The sequence below is a fragment of the Lingula anatina genome, chromosome 10, assembly GCF_051362555.1.
Source record: "Lingula anatina isolate TDL-2025a chromosome 10, LinAna3.0, whole genome shotgun sequence".
Lineage (NCBI taxonomy): Eukaryota > Metazoa > Brachiopoda > Lingulata > Lingulida > Lingulidae > Lingula > Lingula anatina.
In genome coordinates, this window is record NC_141776.1 from 10,309,415 (window position 1) to 10,329,135 (window position 19,721).

General features: G+C 35.1%; 2 protein-coding genes across 13 annotated transcripts in view; both read right to left on the reverse strand.

Moving 5' to 3' along the window:
* Positions 1 to 19,721, reverse strand: part of LOC106170874 (uncharacterized) — a 125,643-nt gene that overhangs the window by 35,438 nt on the left and 70,484 nt on the right. The window lies entirely within an intron of this gene.
* Positions 703 to 19,162, reverse strand: LOC106165878 (uncharacterized). Of its 4 annotated transcripts, none has more exons than XM_086997564.1 (4): positions 18,964 to 19,162; positions 16,869 to 17,020; positions 2,519 to 2,678; positions 703 to 2,077 (listed from the first exon to the last, which is right to left on the reverse strand). In XM_086997564.1, exons 1-3 carry the CDS (start codon positions 19,126 to 19,128, stop codon positions 2,648 to 2,650), a joined length of 348 nt encoding a protein of 115 aa, XP_086853690.1. In that variant the 5' UTR covers positions 19,129 to 19,162; the 3' UTR covers positions 703 to 2,077; positions 2,519 to 2,647. The 4 variants fall into 4 exon arrangements, 3 of the variants coding, with proteins under 3 accessions (XP_086853690.1, XP_086853691.1, XP_086853692.1); XM_086997565.1 differs by lacking the exon at positions 18,964 to 19,162 and adding an exon at positions 18,544 to 18,650; XR_015331393.1 differs by lacking the exons at positions 16,869 to 17,020; positions 18,964 to 19,162 and adding an exon at positions 10,668 to 12,039.

The following is a 19,721-nucleotide window of genomic DNA, read 5'->3' on the forward strand; positions in this document are numbered from 1 at the left end:
TTCTGAATTATAATTTTTAAAGTAAATTCTTTTTCTAAATTTTTTTTATTAAACTTAAAAAATAAACAATACATTTAACTATAGTCAAATACGTACGTAAACACTAATACTCACATACCCTACCATGCTGCTATTACTGACAACTTCACTTTTGTCTTTATATTCCAATATGTTCGTGCTTAAATACAATAGATACTGGTATATAGTTCGAACTCCTGGGAATTCACATGAAAAGTAAATTTACTTTTGACAAAGACGGTGCTTTTTTGGTTACTTGCAACTTTTAAAGACAATGATCCTGATTTAATTAACTTTTACACATGTATTATTGAAAGCATTTGAGCACCTGGTGTTTCAGGCCTACAGTGGAGGAACGGCAGAAAAAAAAAACATTTCAATGTTATTAACATCGCCAGTAAAAAAATTGGGAGAGAACTCCTCCAACTAGATGGTATCATGAAAGACAGAATGGAGAAAACAACAAAATGAATTATAGGGATCCCACCCATTCAGCAAATTTCTCTTTTTTATTTCTCATCAAGCAATATTAGAATGCTGATTTCAAGGGCAGTAAATGTTTTTAAGTAGTTTTTGTCTAAGTATGTAATATTAATTCCACTTTTAAGCACTTTTAGCTTATAAACATTATAATATTCAGTTCTTTATTTAGTTTTATATCTCAAATGAAAACAATTTCCGATATTTATATTTCAATACTTTTATTGGCTGAATTAATTTTTATCTTATTTCACTAATTAGAAAAAAACAAGATAAACATAGAACACCCTAAGCTGGACTTTCAGGAAATTACCAAAATAAAATCCATTGAACGGCCCTACTGTTAGAGATCTCGGTAATTTATTGGTAGACATATTGTCCACAGCTGCCATAAGCTTTAAATTTCTTCCCTGGAAAGTAGATGATGTAAAGCATAGTACATTTCTCAAGACAAAACTCATCTCATGTTTTCCAAATGTGTCGGGAATCTAATCCGCAAAGCAGGCGACGACTGTACCCCTAAACTACAGAGGCGTGCACTTAATACAAGCTATAGGCATGCCGAGATGGGCCTCTATATACTATCGACCCACTTCCCAATAATACCACCCTGGTAGCCATACACTTTTCTACAAGTGTGTGCAAACATTTCGAATAAGTTGCAAATACAAATTTCATGAAAAGTAACAATCTGCAGATTATTTAAATTACACATCTCGTTCCCCTAGGCCTGCTACTTACAGCGATGAGTTTAATAACCCACTTAGAGACAGTAGTTTGACATGTTCAGTAACATATGATCAAAGTATTCTATGTAAGGATTATTAAAAATGTATATAAATATTTCGAAATAGAATCAGATGCGTACGTTCTCTAAAAATTGTATGTATATTTTCTTTAATTAGACTGAAAATAAACATTACAATGTACAATACAATACAAATCACTTCTCACATACACATTTCTCAAAAACATATGCATACATACATATCCGTATATTCGTTCTACCATGTCACTTTATTGCATGCTACATGTAACTACTGTATAAAATAAATACATATAAAGACAAGCAAAGCATTATTTTTCAGTTCAGAAAAAATTCGATGTCCTTGGATTACGGATGCCCTCCATTTTTTTATTTTCTGTAAATGTATCATTTTACCAGAGAAATTAGCAGATTTATTTCCTTCTCATCATTTCCGAGAATAATACCCGATGCATAAATCTGAACATTGGCTTCGTTTTCTTCCTAATCCAGTTTTTCGAGTTTTTCACAACATCAAACTTTAAGATATGTATATTATCTTTTATTTTTAAGAATTAAACGCACTGGACATCACTTGATTTCAATTGACATAAAGTTCAGTAGGTGTGCCAGACTTTTAAGCTGCTTAATCTGAACTCAAATTTAGTGAGAATTCCCTCGGAAATGGGTCAACCCTGCTAGATCAATCTAGGTATGGAGGGGTCCAAGTTAATCTACTGGTCAAGACTTGTATTTGATGAACTGAACCAGATTTGTCCTTGCCGTAATGATGATAGGAAGGTGGGCTCCCAGGCTGCTTTTCTGTTGATGAATCTGGAAAAATTTCACAATATTCTTTCAGAAGATACCCATTGCTTTAACTGATCAATATGTCTTGAAATAAAGATATTATTACACCAGGGGCGGATTGAGGTAGTCTTCTGAGTCTTCCGGAAGATGTTCAGATTTTCAAGTTTTTATTGACAGTTATCTAATTTCTTCTGTCGGAAGACAGTCAAAAATGGAGGATGGATCAGCAAAGCTAATTTGGAAGAATGTCACAAAATAGCTCTGGATCCGCCCCTGTGCACTGTAAAAGAATATATTAAATACCCAACTGCAGAAATCATTTTAGTAAGCAAAACATGATGCTTTTTTATATTGTTCACTAAGCAGATGATGGAACCCGTACTGCTGATATAGGTCATTAATTGTTTTGATAAAAATAAATAAATAAATAAATAAATAAATAAAAACCACAGGGAGCAGTTTTACCTCAGCTGTCAGCTGTGGTACCATATGGTCTGGAGTATGTCTGTCATCCTGATCTCCATGACAACAGGTACAGATGATCACCGATGGCGTCCAGTCTCTCAGTAACCACCCACAAGTTCTGGTCCTTGCTCACTTCTTCCACAAGAAATGTGCAAAAATTCTGAAGTGAAAAATCAACTAAACAACAAATCTGATTGAAGATTAGCAGGGACTCTTTCTGAGTGCAAACAGCGTAAGTGAATGACATTCCTCCTCTTGTTTCCAACATACTTGCATAATCAGCAGTTATTTTGTATTCCATTCAATGCCTACAGAGGCGTGTCATTCAATTAAGCTGATTGCACTTGACGAGAGTCCAAGCACAGAGTTGGATCACTCTAAGTTGACCTATGGTGTCTGTGAGAATGAGCCCATAGAGATCAGAATATATATAGACACAAATACAGTGCCTGTCTAACAAATATCTTCTACGCTGTATGAAGCAGATTCCATGGCATCTATAGACAAGAGAGGTGACACATGAATTATAAAATTCTTTTTTAAAAATCAGATATTTTCACCTCAACAGGTATGGTCTGTCTATAATAGAAGTAAAATTTGTTTTTTCATTGTTCCAGATCTTTTGGTTTGGTTTGGTTTTCTAACCAGCCATCAATACTACTGTGTCTGTACTCTTTTAATATTTTTAATCTATCAACTGAACACAACCATTCATTAACATTGGCAATATGAGTAAACCATCATCATATTTACATAAAACTCAAATAGGTTATATAATATTGATTCATATAATATTAATTCACGTTATAGGAGAAAATACTGTCTATTAGTACATCAACCTTTAGCCATAGCAAATATTAAGACTGGGTTCTCATACCTAGATTGATCTAACATGATCGATCCATCTCCAATGGGTTTCTCGCTCAATTGCTTTCAGCGGCTTAGATGTCTTTAGCCATAGCAAGTATTAAGACTGGGTTCTCATACCTAGATTGATCTAACATGATCGATCCATCTCCATTGGGTTTCTCGCTCAATTGTTTTCAGCGGCTTAGATGTCTACTGAAGCTGCTAAACGATAATTACCTCCTAACAGGTTCAGTAGGCGTAGCTGCTTAAGTTGATTGCAATTTATGCCCCTATTTCACACAGACCACGAATCCCACAAATCGCCAGGAATTGACAAATTTCAGGATTTGTGGTTAAATCGTAATCAGTTCGTGAAGTTATTAACAGATTCATATATATTCGTAGTCAATTCTTGCAATTCTTGATCAATCATGAACTGATTACGATTCAACCAGGAATCCTGAAATTCGTGGTTGAATCGTAATCAGTTCGTGAAGTTCTTAACAGATTCGTATATATTCGTAGTCAGTTCTTGCAATTCTTGATCAATCATGAACTGATTACGATTCAACCACGAATCCTGAAATTTGTCAATTCCTGGCGATTCATGGGATTCGTGGTCTGTGTGAAATAGGGGCATTAGTGAGAATCCCCTTTGGAGATAGATCAATCCACAGTTAGTATAATAGGGTCTGGGAATGGTCCCTAGGGCCACATCACTTTTCTAAATGACATGACATGCCTGTATCAGTACATGTACCTATCTGGGGTACCTTGACAATATGGCCATGACAATAAATGACATGACATGCCTGTACCAGTAAATGTACCTATCTGGGGTACCTTGACAATATGACCATGACAATAAATGACATGACATACCTGTACCAGTACATGTACCTATCTGGGGTACCTTGACAATATGGCCATGACAATAAAAAGTTAGGGTGTTCTATGGAGAGAGGATTAAGTGAATAAATATTAAAAATGAAGTTATCAGACTAAGTGTTAGTTTTATCTGAGGGTGTATATTTACAATTTAAAAAAAAGGGCATAGACTTCTAATAGATGTGTTTTGAACTAAAAATGATTGTATATCATTTAGAAATAGTGGAATCAATTATGGTAAATGACTCAGGAGTCTCACTAGATTACTGTCAGCTTAGCCGGCTTAAATGTCTGGCCCGCCTACTAAAAGCTGAACGGGGGTAAATAACTTCCGTGCACGCTCGGCTGATAGCAATTTAGTGTGAACCCTCAAGGAGTTAGGTCGATCCAGATGGATCGATCTAAATCTGTGGAAATGCAGTCAAAAAGCAGATAATAAAGATGCAGAAAATAGGCCATTTTGTCAATTTTAATGCAATAAATAATTGTGGAATAACAGCACAGTCAATCAACACTGAATTTTAATTGTGCACAAAAGGTACATGTAATATGGTCAATAAAATTAGAGTTTAAAGACCATGAGAGTTCAAATTCACATAATGAAAATCCCAATATGTGAAACATGATGACAGTATATAAAATAATATTACATAATGTTTAAAGACATAAACACCAACACAACTGCTTGTGTGGAAATACAGAAAATGTACAGAGCTTCAGGTGGATGTGAGTAAGAAGTCACACTTTGAAATGTGTTTAAAAAAATCAAAAAAGAAAACATAACAAAAAATATTCCAGTAAAGCTGCCATTCAAACTTTTAATCTAGCTGTATTAACATGATATAAATAACCCCACTGAGTTTGAGGATAATAAGGCACTGTTATTCATCTACAGCATTAATGTTGGCATTACACAAAATATTTTTTTCTTTTGTAACTTATTTGCAATATTAAATAATAATAATAATAAATAACAATATTAAATAACATTTACCTGCATATAATTATCACCGATTCCTAATTATGTGACAATGTTAATTTAGGCTTTTACAAAGAGTTACTGTATCTTGCAGAGAGCTAAACCTATGGAAAACTCAACGTGTGTTTTATGTAATCTCATTTAATGGCCTCTTGAAACTTAATTAGGCAAGATCGTTCTGAATTTAGCTTACCCAAGGGACAATTACAGAATGACCATCAATTGTATACATATAACACAAAGGACTATGTAAGAAATGAAATTTTCATAAAGAACTAGCTGCATTGATTCTGAAACAGAAAACAATCACACTGATTTTCCAACACAAGCTGCACCTCAGTCCAATGAATCTTTTCAGTTAGTTTGAGAATCATAAGTAACTACCCTCTACCAGGGCCGCAGTTATTATTCTCTGGACATTCTTGCCGAGGCAACCCTGTAAAGTTTGTCCAGATGGGAGCAATTAAATCTGCATGCATGCATGCAGATGGCATTGTACCTGCTCTGCAGAAGCTCAATGAGAGCTGGGCTTCACGTAGATGTGATTACCGCTTATTACGCAACCTGCCTGGTGTTGTCTGTCTGCTAAGGGACCATTTTTATTGTCACAGATGAGCAATTAAATGTCTTGATTACTGTCAATGGGACTTGGCAAGGATGTTAAGTGACAGTACCTGAGTAGTTATGCAAACAACTACCAGCTATGTAATCATCCTTGAGATTTCAGCACAGGATGACAGTACAGAGATTAGCCATCTATTTAACTAGAGACATATCTCTTCATATCTAGTGAAAAATCAATCTGAGGCCCTGGTAGAGGGTAATGAGTAACATGGTTTTCCCTTAAAGGTCATCCTGGCAGCAACTTTTTCAACTTTCATGCAATATTACATAATGCTTAACAGCATATTGACCAGCAATTTTTAATGATAAAATAAAGTATCATGGATATTCAGAAAATGTGACTAGCAAAGGTCTTCAAGCCCATGGAGGTTCAAAGTCACACCTTGAAAATATCAATATGTGAAAACAAAAACCTGTATAACTTCCAGAAAAATCAACCAATCAGACTTGTTTTCCAAAGCTGTATTTAAGTCTTGTGTTTCTTTCCTGTAAGTTTGAGATGGGTTAGTGACATGATTCTCCTTTAATGGTCACTATTGAGGCAATGCCCAAAATAGTTTTCTTCAATTTTGATGCAATATTACATAAAGATTAACAGCATAATGACCATAGTAACTATGGGCCTATCTCTGGCAGTTTTGGAGATACAAAGGAGTAAAATGGTGTATCTTTGCTCATTTTGGAGTTACAGTAATCACCCAAACCCAATATAGAAGTGCAAATGATGTCACAGACATGTTCCTACAAATATGTAGTGTACAGATTACAAACTATGTTTGATTATTTTAGGATCCCACATAAAGAAGTTTGTATTAAAGTTTCACTTTCCTGGAACCACGAATAACAAAAAAAATTAATCATCTTACCCCAAAAAGGAACATACGTTACTGTCACAAATGCAAAACGTCTAGCTGTGGAAACGTTTTTATCACTTTGAAAATTCAATCATCACAGGTTTTGTTCTTTAATTTATCTCCTACAAGTATAACGTTGTAAAAAAATATGAAAATCTTCTGTTTAGAGCAGTTAATTGTTTTTTAGCGACTTTAATTTGCTTGTCACTAAATATTTAAAAAACAGGAAAAATACACCCTACCGACAGTAAAATAAGCATTTAATAAATTGTTTTTCCCCTCGTGCTCCAAATATTATATCTGAAATGTTAAACTATCATGGAATCACTATATATTTTTTCGGTCAGCAAAAGAAAACATTGTTTTCTCTTGCACCTAGTACTTAAACAAACATTTTGTCAATTTTTCTAGGGAACATACGTTACCTAGTATTACGTAGCCATGACACAAAGCCCCATTAGTTACAGTTTAAATATTTATAAAAACGTCCTTCAAAATATAGAAGAAGCGGTTATAAAATTTAAAATTAGGTGGCCTGGAACATATGTTACCGGAACACACGTTACCAGTGAAAAACTATTTGTGCACGAAACTGGCTCCGAAAGAAAAACTAGCTCCTGTATGAGATGTCAGGTGGTTCTTTCTGTTGTCTGCTCTAGCTAAAGATTACATGAGGTGAGCTAAAAGTGTCAATAATCCATAAAATCCTCAGTGATGATGTAGGTGAAGTAAATGAATTTGTCATAATAAAAAATTTAATTCAAATACAGAAATGAATGTCAAAGACAGAAATAAATGTCAAACAAGACTATGCAAGGAAAAAAATAATTGCCAACGCGTGCAGTGAGCGCAATGCCAAATACATTGATACCAGATGGAAAATTATCATTATATGTACAATCAAATTATTTTTCAGAAAATAGCGAAAACGAGAGCTGAACGTAAAAAAAATTATCGATCTTGTAAAAAGTAAATGAGGGTGACGCATATCTAGAAAGGGAAAGAAAACGAGTTCAAAAATACTATGTACCCTCCGCCTCCTTAAACAACCGTGAAAGACGAAAGAGAAAAGCAAAGACTAAATCACGAAAACGAAGACTTCACCACAGGAAAGAAGAGCTCCTAGCTGCTATGGAAGTTGCCGTGGCCAAACAAGGCTACCTTTATTATATAACCTAATCATTTTAGCAATAATAACAATGTAGCAAATTGCTGCCTGTATTAAATGTTATGGTCGCAGGGATAAAAAATATATATAATATTCAATAAGACTCATCATCATAAAAGTTATGATGACTTATAGAAAATGTTTTAGTAGCAGCAGTGGGTCAAGCTTAATGAGTTACGCCAAGAAGTAAGATGAAAATTTTGCATAATATAGACAAGATTGCGAAGACGTAGATTTCTTTCCGCTGCTCCTGGCATGTGCGGGAATCGTCTGTTGAGGACTCTTGAAAAGGGGATGAACTGGTCGAAAGGTAGATGGATGGGAGTGGCAGAAAAAAAAACATGCAAGCTGTACAAGATTTTTTAAACGAGACAACTATAGGAGAGCCGAACCGGGAAAAGCAGATGCACGCAAATTAAAAGATGGAGAGAAAATGTAAACTAGAATGCTGACAGATTACATTGCTAACTTATACAACATAAAGATATCTATGGAAATCTTTTCGAAGCCTTCGACCCAGGCACGTTCTGTTAACATCACATATTGCCAGGCACAGCTGTCTTTGCACAAAGCACCAGAATATGGTGCTGCTTCTAAAGGAGACAGGAGAAGATGGGAGAGCATATATTTATCACTGAGTCCTGATGCTTTCATTGAAGGCCGTACAGCTTTAAACGAGAGTGAGTGGCAAAAAATACCCGAAAATGTTAAATACAATCAGTGGAAATCCAAGACAAAGACCGCAAGAAAAATAACATGCGTTTATGCGAGAATGAAGTTCATGCAGAAAGACGAGTTCTTGTCCTTCCTCAGTTACCAAAAGAAAAAATTCATCGAGCATGTTGGCAGAGTAAAGCACAGTATGAGCAATTAAGAAATCTCAAGGAAACTCTTCTAAGAAATCATGTAGCCTATAATTTGCCTTAAACAGCGACTGATAAGAACCATAGAGACCCTTGAACTCTGAAGTGAGATCCGTCTTCCGTATCTTTTCTGTGCCTGTGGAACATACGTTTCATTATAGTCTGCGAAGGATGCGAGGCACAGTTGGTATTGTAATCTATACACTCAAAATTTGAAAGTGTAAATGAATTTTAAATTCACGAAGAATATGACCAGTGGTAGATAACTTTTAGGTAACAGTTTTCAATTCTCTATACAATTGACAATTACTGCTATTGAAAGTGTCATCAACGTGGACATTGTAAAGAAAAATGGCCTTTAGTTTGAAAGTAATTTTCCTAGATCTGGTCAATACGAATGTATTTTCCTATCACTTTTCTATTATTAATGACTCATAGGGTTCTGATAGTGTTAAGCTTGCAAAAATTTCCACAGCGCTCAACTAATGATCGTGATTTGTATCAGGCGATTCAGTGGTAACGTATATTCTTTCTTACACTTTTTTACTTGAAACGGGCATCGTTAGTATGATGCACTGCAGATGATAGGTATTTAGAAATGATACTAGCAAAAGTCTTCAGGCCCATTGAAGTTCATAGTCACACTTTGAAAATACAATGATGTAAAAAAATGAATTTTACACACACATAAAAACAAACACTCACACTCCTTTCATAACAACAACAACAAAAAAGTATGAGATCAGGCTGGTTTTAAAACTTGAGTTGAATCTGAGTCATATTTATCAGTCCTGTAAGTTTGAAGACAGGCAATTTCCATGAAATAGGGGATCTGCATTACATATTACGTATATATATATATATATATATATATATATATATATATATATATACTGGAAAAATAATGCATACTGAAAAAAAAACAGCATAGCATTAAAAAAAACTCTAAAGAAGCAGGTTTTGAAATTCAACCTGTATCTAAGTCACATTCATCAGTCCTGTAAGTTTTGAAATTCAACCTGTATCTAAGTCACATTCATCAGTCCTGTAAGTTTTGAAATTCAACCTGTATCTAAGTCACATTCATCAGTCCTGTAAGTTTTATAGGTGTTATCTTTATTCCATATATTATATGCTGAGAAATAAAACAAAAAACACATAAATTCATGAAAAATGGTCCCATCAAGCTGATTTTTAGACTTGGCCTGTATTTTAATACTATTAATCAGTCCTGTAAGTTTGAAATGTGTTATCTGTACAGCATATATTATAATACATGCAAAAAAAGCATCAAAATAATATTGATCACTCCTGAAGGTTTAAAGACAATATTATTGGTTTTCCTTGAAATGTGTTGTCAGTGTTGCATACAGCATAAAAAATACTGAAAAAAATATACGAGCATAACTTCCAGAAGAATAGTTTGAATAACTGGATTTTCAGATTCAACCTGTACTCCAGTAACATTGGTCACTCCTGTAAATTTGAAAAGGAAAAGGTCTATCGGTTTTCCTTGAAATGTGTTGCCTGTATTGCATACATGCTGAAAAAAGTGAAAAAAAAAGGTTAATTTTTGAAAAAATTGGTGGGATCATGCCGGTTTTCGAATTCCGCCTGTATGTCACGAATGTTCATCAGTTTTGCAAGCTTGAAGACAATAGATCTACCAGTTTTCCACATAATAATATCATGTTGACTCTGAAAGTGCATGTTGACACTGAAAGTGCACAGGACACAACAACAGATGCAGGTGATGGTTACATATACAGGCACAATGTGTCTGTACATAAAACAGTGAAAATAATAAATTCAAAGAAACAATCTGATTGAATAATATAATAAGCAAGTGAAAAAAGCAATGTATTTCCAATTATATATACCGGTATAACACCACTTGCTGATGTCACAATGTTCAATCTCTTACCAAAATACAGCAGCAGTTGTTGATGTTGTTAAAATGCATAATCTATTCCCATATTGCAACTGCAATTGTTGATGTCACAATGCTCAATGTATTCCCATAATGCAACTGCTATTGTTGATGTCACAATGCTCAATGTATTCCCATAATGCAACAGCAAATGTCGATGTCACAATGCTCATTGTATTCCCATATTAGTGCAACTGTATTGTTGATGTCCCAATGCTCAATGTATTACCATAATGCAACTGCTATTGTTGATGTCCCAATGCTCAATATATTACCATAATGCAACTGCTATTGTTGATGTCACAATGCTCAATGTATTCCCATAATACAACAGCAAATGTTGATGTCACAATGCTCAATGTATTCCCATAATGCAACTGCTATTGTTGATGTCACAATGCTCAATATATTCCCATAATGCAACTGCTATTGTTGATGTCACAATGCTCATTGTATTCCCATAATGCAACTGCTATTGTTGATGTCACAATGCTCAATGTATTACCATAATGCAACTGCTATTGTTGATGTCACAATGCTCAATGTTTTCCCATATTGCAACTGCAATTGTTGATGTCACAATTCTCAATATATTCCCATAATATAACTGCAATTGTTGATGTCACAATGCTCAATGTATTCCCATAATATATCTGCAATTGTTGATGTCACAATGCTCAATGTATTACCATAATACAACTGCAATTGTTGATGTCACAATGCTCAATGTATTCCCATAATACAACTGCAATTATTGATGTCACAATGCTCAATGTATTCCCATAACACAACCACAATTGTTGATGTCACAATGCTCAATGTATTCTCACTTTGAACTACTCGGATGTCTACGCACTCGACAATAACCTCGGATGTGATGTGATGGCATCCATGTTGATTGTTGGAAAGGAACTACTTTCAACCTCAAACCATAAACCTTTGTACCAGCAGGAATTCTTAGTGTCCTGGAATCTTTCCTTCAAATCAATGTCAATATGAGTACATTCTTTAGCAAACTGTAAAGCTTCAGAAAAATCAGGGGTAATGGAAAAACCACTGTTGTCACCCATGTTTATGCGCAGAAAGTTGAGTGAGAAGGCATTTCCGGCAGACAAAATGCATGGATTTGATGCATATTCCTCCACCTATCACATCCGAGGTGAGTATGGTACGTGAGTATGAAGCATGCGGAATCAGTCGAGGATTGCCGATTGATGTATTCTCATATAATACTACATATACATGTACAACTGTTCATGTAATATTGTTCAATGTGTTTCAATAATAAAAGAGCAACTGTTGGTCTTTCCACATTCAATGTCTAAGGATCCATTCAGAATGAGAAGAGCTGACTGCTAGCTAGGCCACAACCTTAATACATGAAAGGAAGACCGCTTAATCCTGTTGTGGTCTCTCCGCCTCTTACACACCTCCCCACATGTCTTCCCTTGACCAAATGAATTGAACCAAGATTTAATTACTGTGCCCCTGTAGGGACGACACGTTGGGAGGCATACATGTGAGAGGTGGAGAGACCATTACAAGATTAAGTGGTCTTCCTTTCATGTAGATCTGTCATATTTAGGTTGTGGCCTAGCTAGCACTCGGCTCTTCTCATTCTGAATGGTCCCTATGTATAATGCAACAGCAACAGTTGAAAACACAATTTCCTATGTCTTCCCATTATAAAACAGCAATTATTGTTACTTAAATGCTCATTCTTTTTAACACAACAAGAGAAAGCAATGTGACCATTTTTTGGAGGTATAAAAAATATAAATAAAACAATGAGGTGAAGGCTCATATTGTGTAAAACTGCTCTGTAGTTAAAAATTCTAAAAAAGGCTAAAAAACACAGATGATGTCACCAAGCTAGATATGCCGATCAATTAAACAAGCATGGTTCTTCAATGGCATTTTTAATGACACTGTATATTGCGAAGCCAAGACAGTGATACCAGTGAATATCAAATACATATATATTAGAAGAAAAATTGAAAAAAAAAGACATTAAATTGAAAGAGGTGCTATTTATTAGTTATTATACATAAAAATGATCACAAAACCCTAAACAAACAAGAAGTGCACGCTATTGACTGATGGGTGCACTGATGTTGGATGGTCCTTTTATATTATATGTTGTTTAATATATATGACAAGGATTAAAATAGGGTGTATGAACTGCAGAACCAAGTTCAAAGAAGAGACATTTGATGTTTGTTTGAAAAAGTATGAGACTGAATGACAAGCATTGTGAAAACACAGCAGCAAAGCTGTTAAATATACTGTAATAAAACAGATAATAATAATAATGCTATAATAGCTAGCGTAAAAAGGTGAAATGTGTATCATCATACTACACTGATAACTTTATAAATATTTCCCTCTGGAATTCCCGATCGATACAGGGCAAAATTCCATCTCTTGTCACCTCTATAGCAGAGAAGAATACAGATATTTTCATGATTACCGAGACCTGGATTACTGACAAAAATCGAAATTATGTAAATGCAGATTTTCAATCATCCTTAAATGGGTATAACATCTACCATCTGCCGAGATCAGCCAGGAAAGGGGGTGGCATTGCTGTAGTTGTGCGAAATAACATGAAAGTTGTAAAAAACATAAATCATTCATTCAATTCATTTGAGATAATGGACCTAACGGTGCAAATTAGAAAGGAACTGTTGCGTCTATTTGTAATATATAGGCCACCGTACTCAGCAAAACACAAGTATACAATTCCTTATTTCATTGATGAATTTTCTGTACTTTTGGAGACAGCTATTGTTTCATCTGGTCACTTAGTAATTGCAGGGGACTTCAACATCCATGTGGATGACGACGAATGTAGTGACGTGGAAAAATTCAATGATCTGTTATCCTCAGTGGGACTTGAACAGCATGTTGAAAGTTTTACTCATTCGAAAGGTCATGTTTTAGATCTTGTTTTAACAAGAAAAAACTCATGTCTCAGTAACTTCTTCGTAGATCACACTTTGCCCTCTGATCATGCAGCAGTTCATTTCGTAGCCAATGCCAACCGCCCAGCGCCAACTAAAGTAGTCAAACAGAGCCGGCTACTTTCCAGAATTGACAGTGACATCTTAAACAGGGAACTTTCAAATGCTTTAAGTCAGATGGTCAGCATATCTGACATAAATTTACAAGTTACTCACTACAATAATTTGTTATCAAAGGCCATTGATAACCAGGCTCCATTACAGGAAAAGAGAGTGACAGTAAAGCCAAAGGCTACATGGATCACACCAGAGTTGTTAGAAAAGCGTAAGGAAATCCATAAGCTGGAAAGAAAATGGCTTGGCACTAGACTTGAAATACATAAACAGATTTTCACAGATGCCAGATCCAAGTATAATTTTCGTCTTAACACATGCAAAGCAGAATACCACCGAAATTGTATTGATTCTGCCGATCAGAAAGCCCTATTCAGAATTGTTGATAACATCTCTAACTCTTCATCCACCCAACTTAGAGTACTGCCTGATTTAGAGAAAAACTTATTACCTCAAGTTTTTGCACAATTTTTTACTAAAAAGATACAGGACATAAGATGTACCCTAGATAAACATGATCCAAAGCTCATAGAGTCACCAGTTTCTTCTCAAACAGTACTGACAAAATTCGCCCAAGTGAGTATCGAACAAGTAGTTGCCATGATGAAAGCCATGCCAGCAAAATCCTGCTCACTGGACCCAATGCCAACATACTTAGTAAAGGATTGCATAGAAGCAGTATCTCCAGCACTCATGAAAATAACAAATACATCTTTTGAGTCTGGAATTTTTCCTGATCTCTGTAAAACTGCTGTTGTAAAGCCTCTCTTAAAGAAGAGCAGTCTTGAAAGAAACGAGCTGAAAAACTATAGACCAATTTCCAACTGCTCTTTCATTAGTAAATTTCTGGAAAAAATGGCATTCTCGCAACTGAACAACTACTTAACAGCACATTCTCTGTATGGTAAATTCCAATCAGCCTACAGAACGGGTCATAGTACTGAAACAGCCCTGCTAAAGGTTCAAAATGATATCATGCTCTCATTAAACAATCACTGTGATGTCATCTTGGTCCTCTTGGATCTTTCTGCTGCTTTCGACACGATTGACCATGATATTTTACTACAACGTTTGCAGTGCAGGTTTGGCATTACAGGAATGGCGATTGATTGGTTGAGCTCTTACTTAAAGGGAAGAACACAAAAAGTGGAAATTAATTCCCTTCTTTCTGCCCCTGAAAACCTGAAATATGGTGTTCCACAGGGATCGGTGTTAGGCCCACTACTTTTTTCACTCTATATGGTGCCTCTTGAGGAGATCATTTCTAAGCACAATCTTCAGACCACAATTTTTGCTGATGATACTCAGATTTATGTAACTTGTGATAGTCGGTGTGATTATTCTGTAGTGTCAGACATAGAGAAATGTATTGATGAGATCCGGGTGTGGATGCTTTCAAATAAGCTGGCTCTAAATGACACTAAAACGGAAATAATCTGGTTTTCATCTTAATTTAAAGATAGAAAGGACTGTGCTACTAACACTAATGTTCGCATTGGCAATGTGTCTGTGAAAGCATCTGTCAGTGCTATAAATTTAGGTGTGTTTTTTGATTCAGCTGGGATCTTTGACAAGCATATAGACAATGTTTGTAAGTCGGCATCTTTTTCACTGTGGAGAATAGGGAAGATTCGGAATTTACTAAATATAGAAACAACTACAAAATTAGTTCATGCTTTTATTACATCAAAATTAGATTATTGCAACAGTATTCTTTTTGGGGTGAGTGACAGCAAATTGAAAAAAATCCAATTGATTCAAAATTCAGCGGCCAGATTAGTTAAAAAGATAAGGAACCAGAGCTTGGATCATATCACTCAAGTGTTAAAGGAATTGCATTGGCTGCCAATCAAACAAAGAATTTTATTCAAAGTGTTGTGCATAATTTTTAGAGCTTTTAAAGAAAACACACCTGGTTATATTGCACATCTTATTCAGTCATCTGAACCACGCAGGTTAACAAGAAACTCTTTTGAAAACAATTTTATACTCAATCACTGTGAAATAGACAGAAAATGCAACAAATTCTATGGAGACCGGGCTTTTACTGTTTATGCTCCAAAATTGTGGAACAAATTGCCTTTTAGTATCAGAGCTGAAAGTGACTATAATACTTTTAAAGCCTGTCTTAAAACTCATCTTTTTAAAGAATTTTATGGCTAGTGTTCCTTTAAACCTTTTAGTTATCATTTATTAAGAGTGAGCTTGGGTTAATTTTAGTAGTATTTTAAAGTTATATCAATAAATTTTCTCTGCTTTCTTTAATTAATTAATTTTATCAGTAAATGTTAAAGTATTTTAGTATTGTTATTTTTAGACTTTTTAATTATTTGTAAAGTGCATTGAAATGTAAAAAATGGAATGCGCTATATAAGAAATAAATATTATTATTATTATTAAAAAACAGGTTTGTCTTCAATTTTAATGCAATATTACTTTGTTTACCAGCAAAATCACAATCACTTTTTCATTATGTGCACAAGTAAATAAAGGGATTGCAACTCTTCATTTGGCAAGAAAATTGACACAAAACAGCCTTTCCTGGGGTAAACAATGCTTTTACCACACTAAACAGTGGTTCACCAATCCTTTCTGACAGTTACCCGGTAGTCCACTGAGACTACAACACACTTTAAGGTGATGCCATGGGTGTATGTACAGATGCACAACAAAGACATACCCATCCCTATATATGATAATAAAAACTATCATAAATCAATCACTTTTGTCAAAAACTCATGAAATTTCACCAACCAGATATTGTTAATGAGGGCCCAAAGCAGCCCAGAGAGCTTGCAATTGTTTCTTGAGGAATCACAAGAGCGAACTTTTTGACAAAAATCTGGTGACAGAAATCCCATGCCTGATCCCAGAAAGATATTGATGACATATAAACATAGCACTGATACCAAATAGATCTAGATATAATAATATCAAATAACAGTGGCAGATTCAGAGGGGGGTCAGGGGGGTCCTGACCCCCCCCCCCCCCCTTCGATTTCTGGTCCCCTCTTGAAATCAGAATTTTGACCAGCTGAAACAGTTCTAAACCGTACCAAATGACACCCTTCGCACACTAAAATAAGAAATCTTTGGGGGGCATCTCTAATCACTTTACCCGAGTTCCCCTAGTACTGCCTTCCTGATGTGTTGACCACTGTCCTCTACGAGTGACCCACTCCTTGTTCTCAAGTAGAGACTTAATTGGGTTTGCTGGGTGGAAATAGTACTGACAGCATATAGCTTTACTTCTGCATTTACGCCCTGGAGCTGAGAGAAAGCATACAATTTTATAGTCTGAATGAAGTGAAAACAATGATGTAAAAATGGGAAGGATCTAAGTGCAAGTGAAATCTCTGCAACATATATGGAAAAGATAAATTGAAATGATGATATTGTAATGTTTTAAAACTTGAATTACGTACTATACAAGTTATGATAATGTATCATACAATGCCAACTGTTATGCCTTACTTCTTTACTGTTGTTTCAATCACTAGAAGTAGTGAGAAATAGTAGTAGTAAACAATTTGATTTATTCTGTTGGTCAATAGCTACTCAGCTAATGCTTGTACTTTCACTCTTTCCAACACGAAATAAACTGTGTTGTATATTGTATTGTACTATTGGGTTGCAGCTGGGTAAGGTAGCACATGCTACTCTTTCTCTTTCTCTCTCTCTCTCTCTCTCTCTCTCTTACACACACACACACACACACATTCTCTCCCACTCTGTCTCTCTATCTCCTTCTTTCTCTCTTCCCCCCTTTCTCTTCCTCTTGTAAACTAAACTCTCTCTCAGTGACTCTCTTTCAAACACACACACACACACACACACTCTCTCTCTCTCTCTCCTGCTGTCTCTCTATCTCCTTTCTCTTCCTCTTGTAAACTCTCTCTCTCTCTCTCTCTCAAACACGCGCACACACACACATGCACACACAAAAACTCTCTCTCCCTCTCCTCTCTGTCTCTTTCTTTCTCTTTTGCCCTTTTACACTCTCTCTCTCTCTCTCACACACACACACACACACACACACCCTAAAATCCCTGTGCATTTTTGTATAAGCTGATAAACAGATTTATTTTATTAATTAACTAATTATTAAGAAATGGATCACAACAAAAATCAGGTTTTTTGTTTCTCAGCCTCCTCAGTTTCTACAAATGTCATCAAACTCTATTTATAAACACCTTTTTGCATGTTTCTAGGATTCTAGGACAACTTCCCCCAGGACAATTCTCCCCAAGGAATATATATTTATATACAAATATAAAGTAAAAAGTTTAAAAAGTAAAGTTTAAAACATTTTATCCATTTTAGTGTGATAATACAACTTGATCATAAAACAAATTATTTTATAACAAATTCCTTTTGCATTAAATACAACTTCAAGTACAGAAAGTTTTATTAAATATCTAATCAAAGTGTAACCACCTATCCTCCAGGTAAAGGTGGGGTACACAGAGGAACAGGTAAACAGACGCTTTATGAATATTTGTAGTGTTTGGAGTAGTGGATAGGTGGGTAGCTGTCAAGCAATTAAAAGTGACAGGGAATAGTCCTGATAATCATTAGGACAGATGAACTCAGTACACAACCTGATTCGTGGAGGTAATAAATTATGATTTAAAACCTGTCACTGGGCAAAAATTAATTCTTAATCTTAATTACTAAATATGTCAATTGCATGTCAAGTAATAAATTTGCACATAATCATTATTCATATTTTGCTCCATTTGTCTGTCTTCCACTATAGATTGTAAAATGTAACAAATTGTTGTAATTCACACCAGGTGCATTTCTACAATCCCTCTTCTCTCCCAGTTCAAAGAGTGTCATTTCAATATTTCAAGTTGTTATCAAGTCAGTCAACCATAAAAGGAATGCTGAGCTGTAGTCAACAAATGAAATTCTAGCATAATGATAATAATAATAATAATAATAATAATAATAATAATAATAATAATAAATCAATATATACTTGAACGAATCAAATGTCAAAACAAGGAAAATTTAGTGGTTAAAAAAGGCTATAACACATCCCTCTGCTCTCACTGGTTTTTATATGCACAGGTAATTACTGATTAAGATATCATTATACAAACTTAGCACTGCTACAAAATCTATGAAAATGTAAATATGACAATGACAGTGTGACTGTCAACTGTATTGTGGCCAACTGATGACCCCATCACTAATGGTCAGTTTACCTGAGTGTCCCTACTGCTGTCTTCCTGACTTGTTGACCACTGTCCACTACGAGTGACCCACTCATAGTTCTCAAGAAGTTCCTTTGGTTGCCGGATAGAAATAGTGCTGCAAGCACATAGCTTTTCTTCTCCATTTGGGGGCGTCTCGATAGTCCGAAGGTTCATTGGTCCGAAGGTTCATTTACGCCCTGGAGCTGAGGGAAATGAGTTGAAGAGTTAACGCGGTCAGCGCCATTTTAGGGAGAGACAGATGAAATAGAAATGTCTCAAGATATCTGCAAAATTGTACACTGTGAAATTAATAAATAATTGGGGTTCTTTTTTCAAATTTCTAAAATATTGTAATATACCTTACTTTCAGTAACTTCACTCATGTCAAATTTTTTTTGGTAACTTGATCACTTTCTCTCAACATCTTCCCCCCAAAATGTTCAACACTAGAAAAAATCGATAATCGTATGGGAGAATTATACAGGCAATTAACCTACTTCACCAGCTGTGCGGCAATCATCGCTATTTTACCACTTTTATGACCTGGGAGAGATTACGTCATATACACTTGGGATATGATGATTATTTATGATCGTTTAACTAATAAACTGCGCGTATTGATAAAATATTCACGTGTATCAGTGAAAAAGGAACATTTATATTTGAAAATTAGGGAAAAAAAACGTGTAATGAACCCAAAACAAACAAAAAACTGCATTTTTCTCTTATATGCAAATTAGCTTGTCTTCAGTAATAAAGCTGACAGG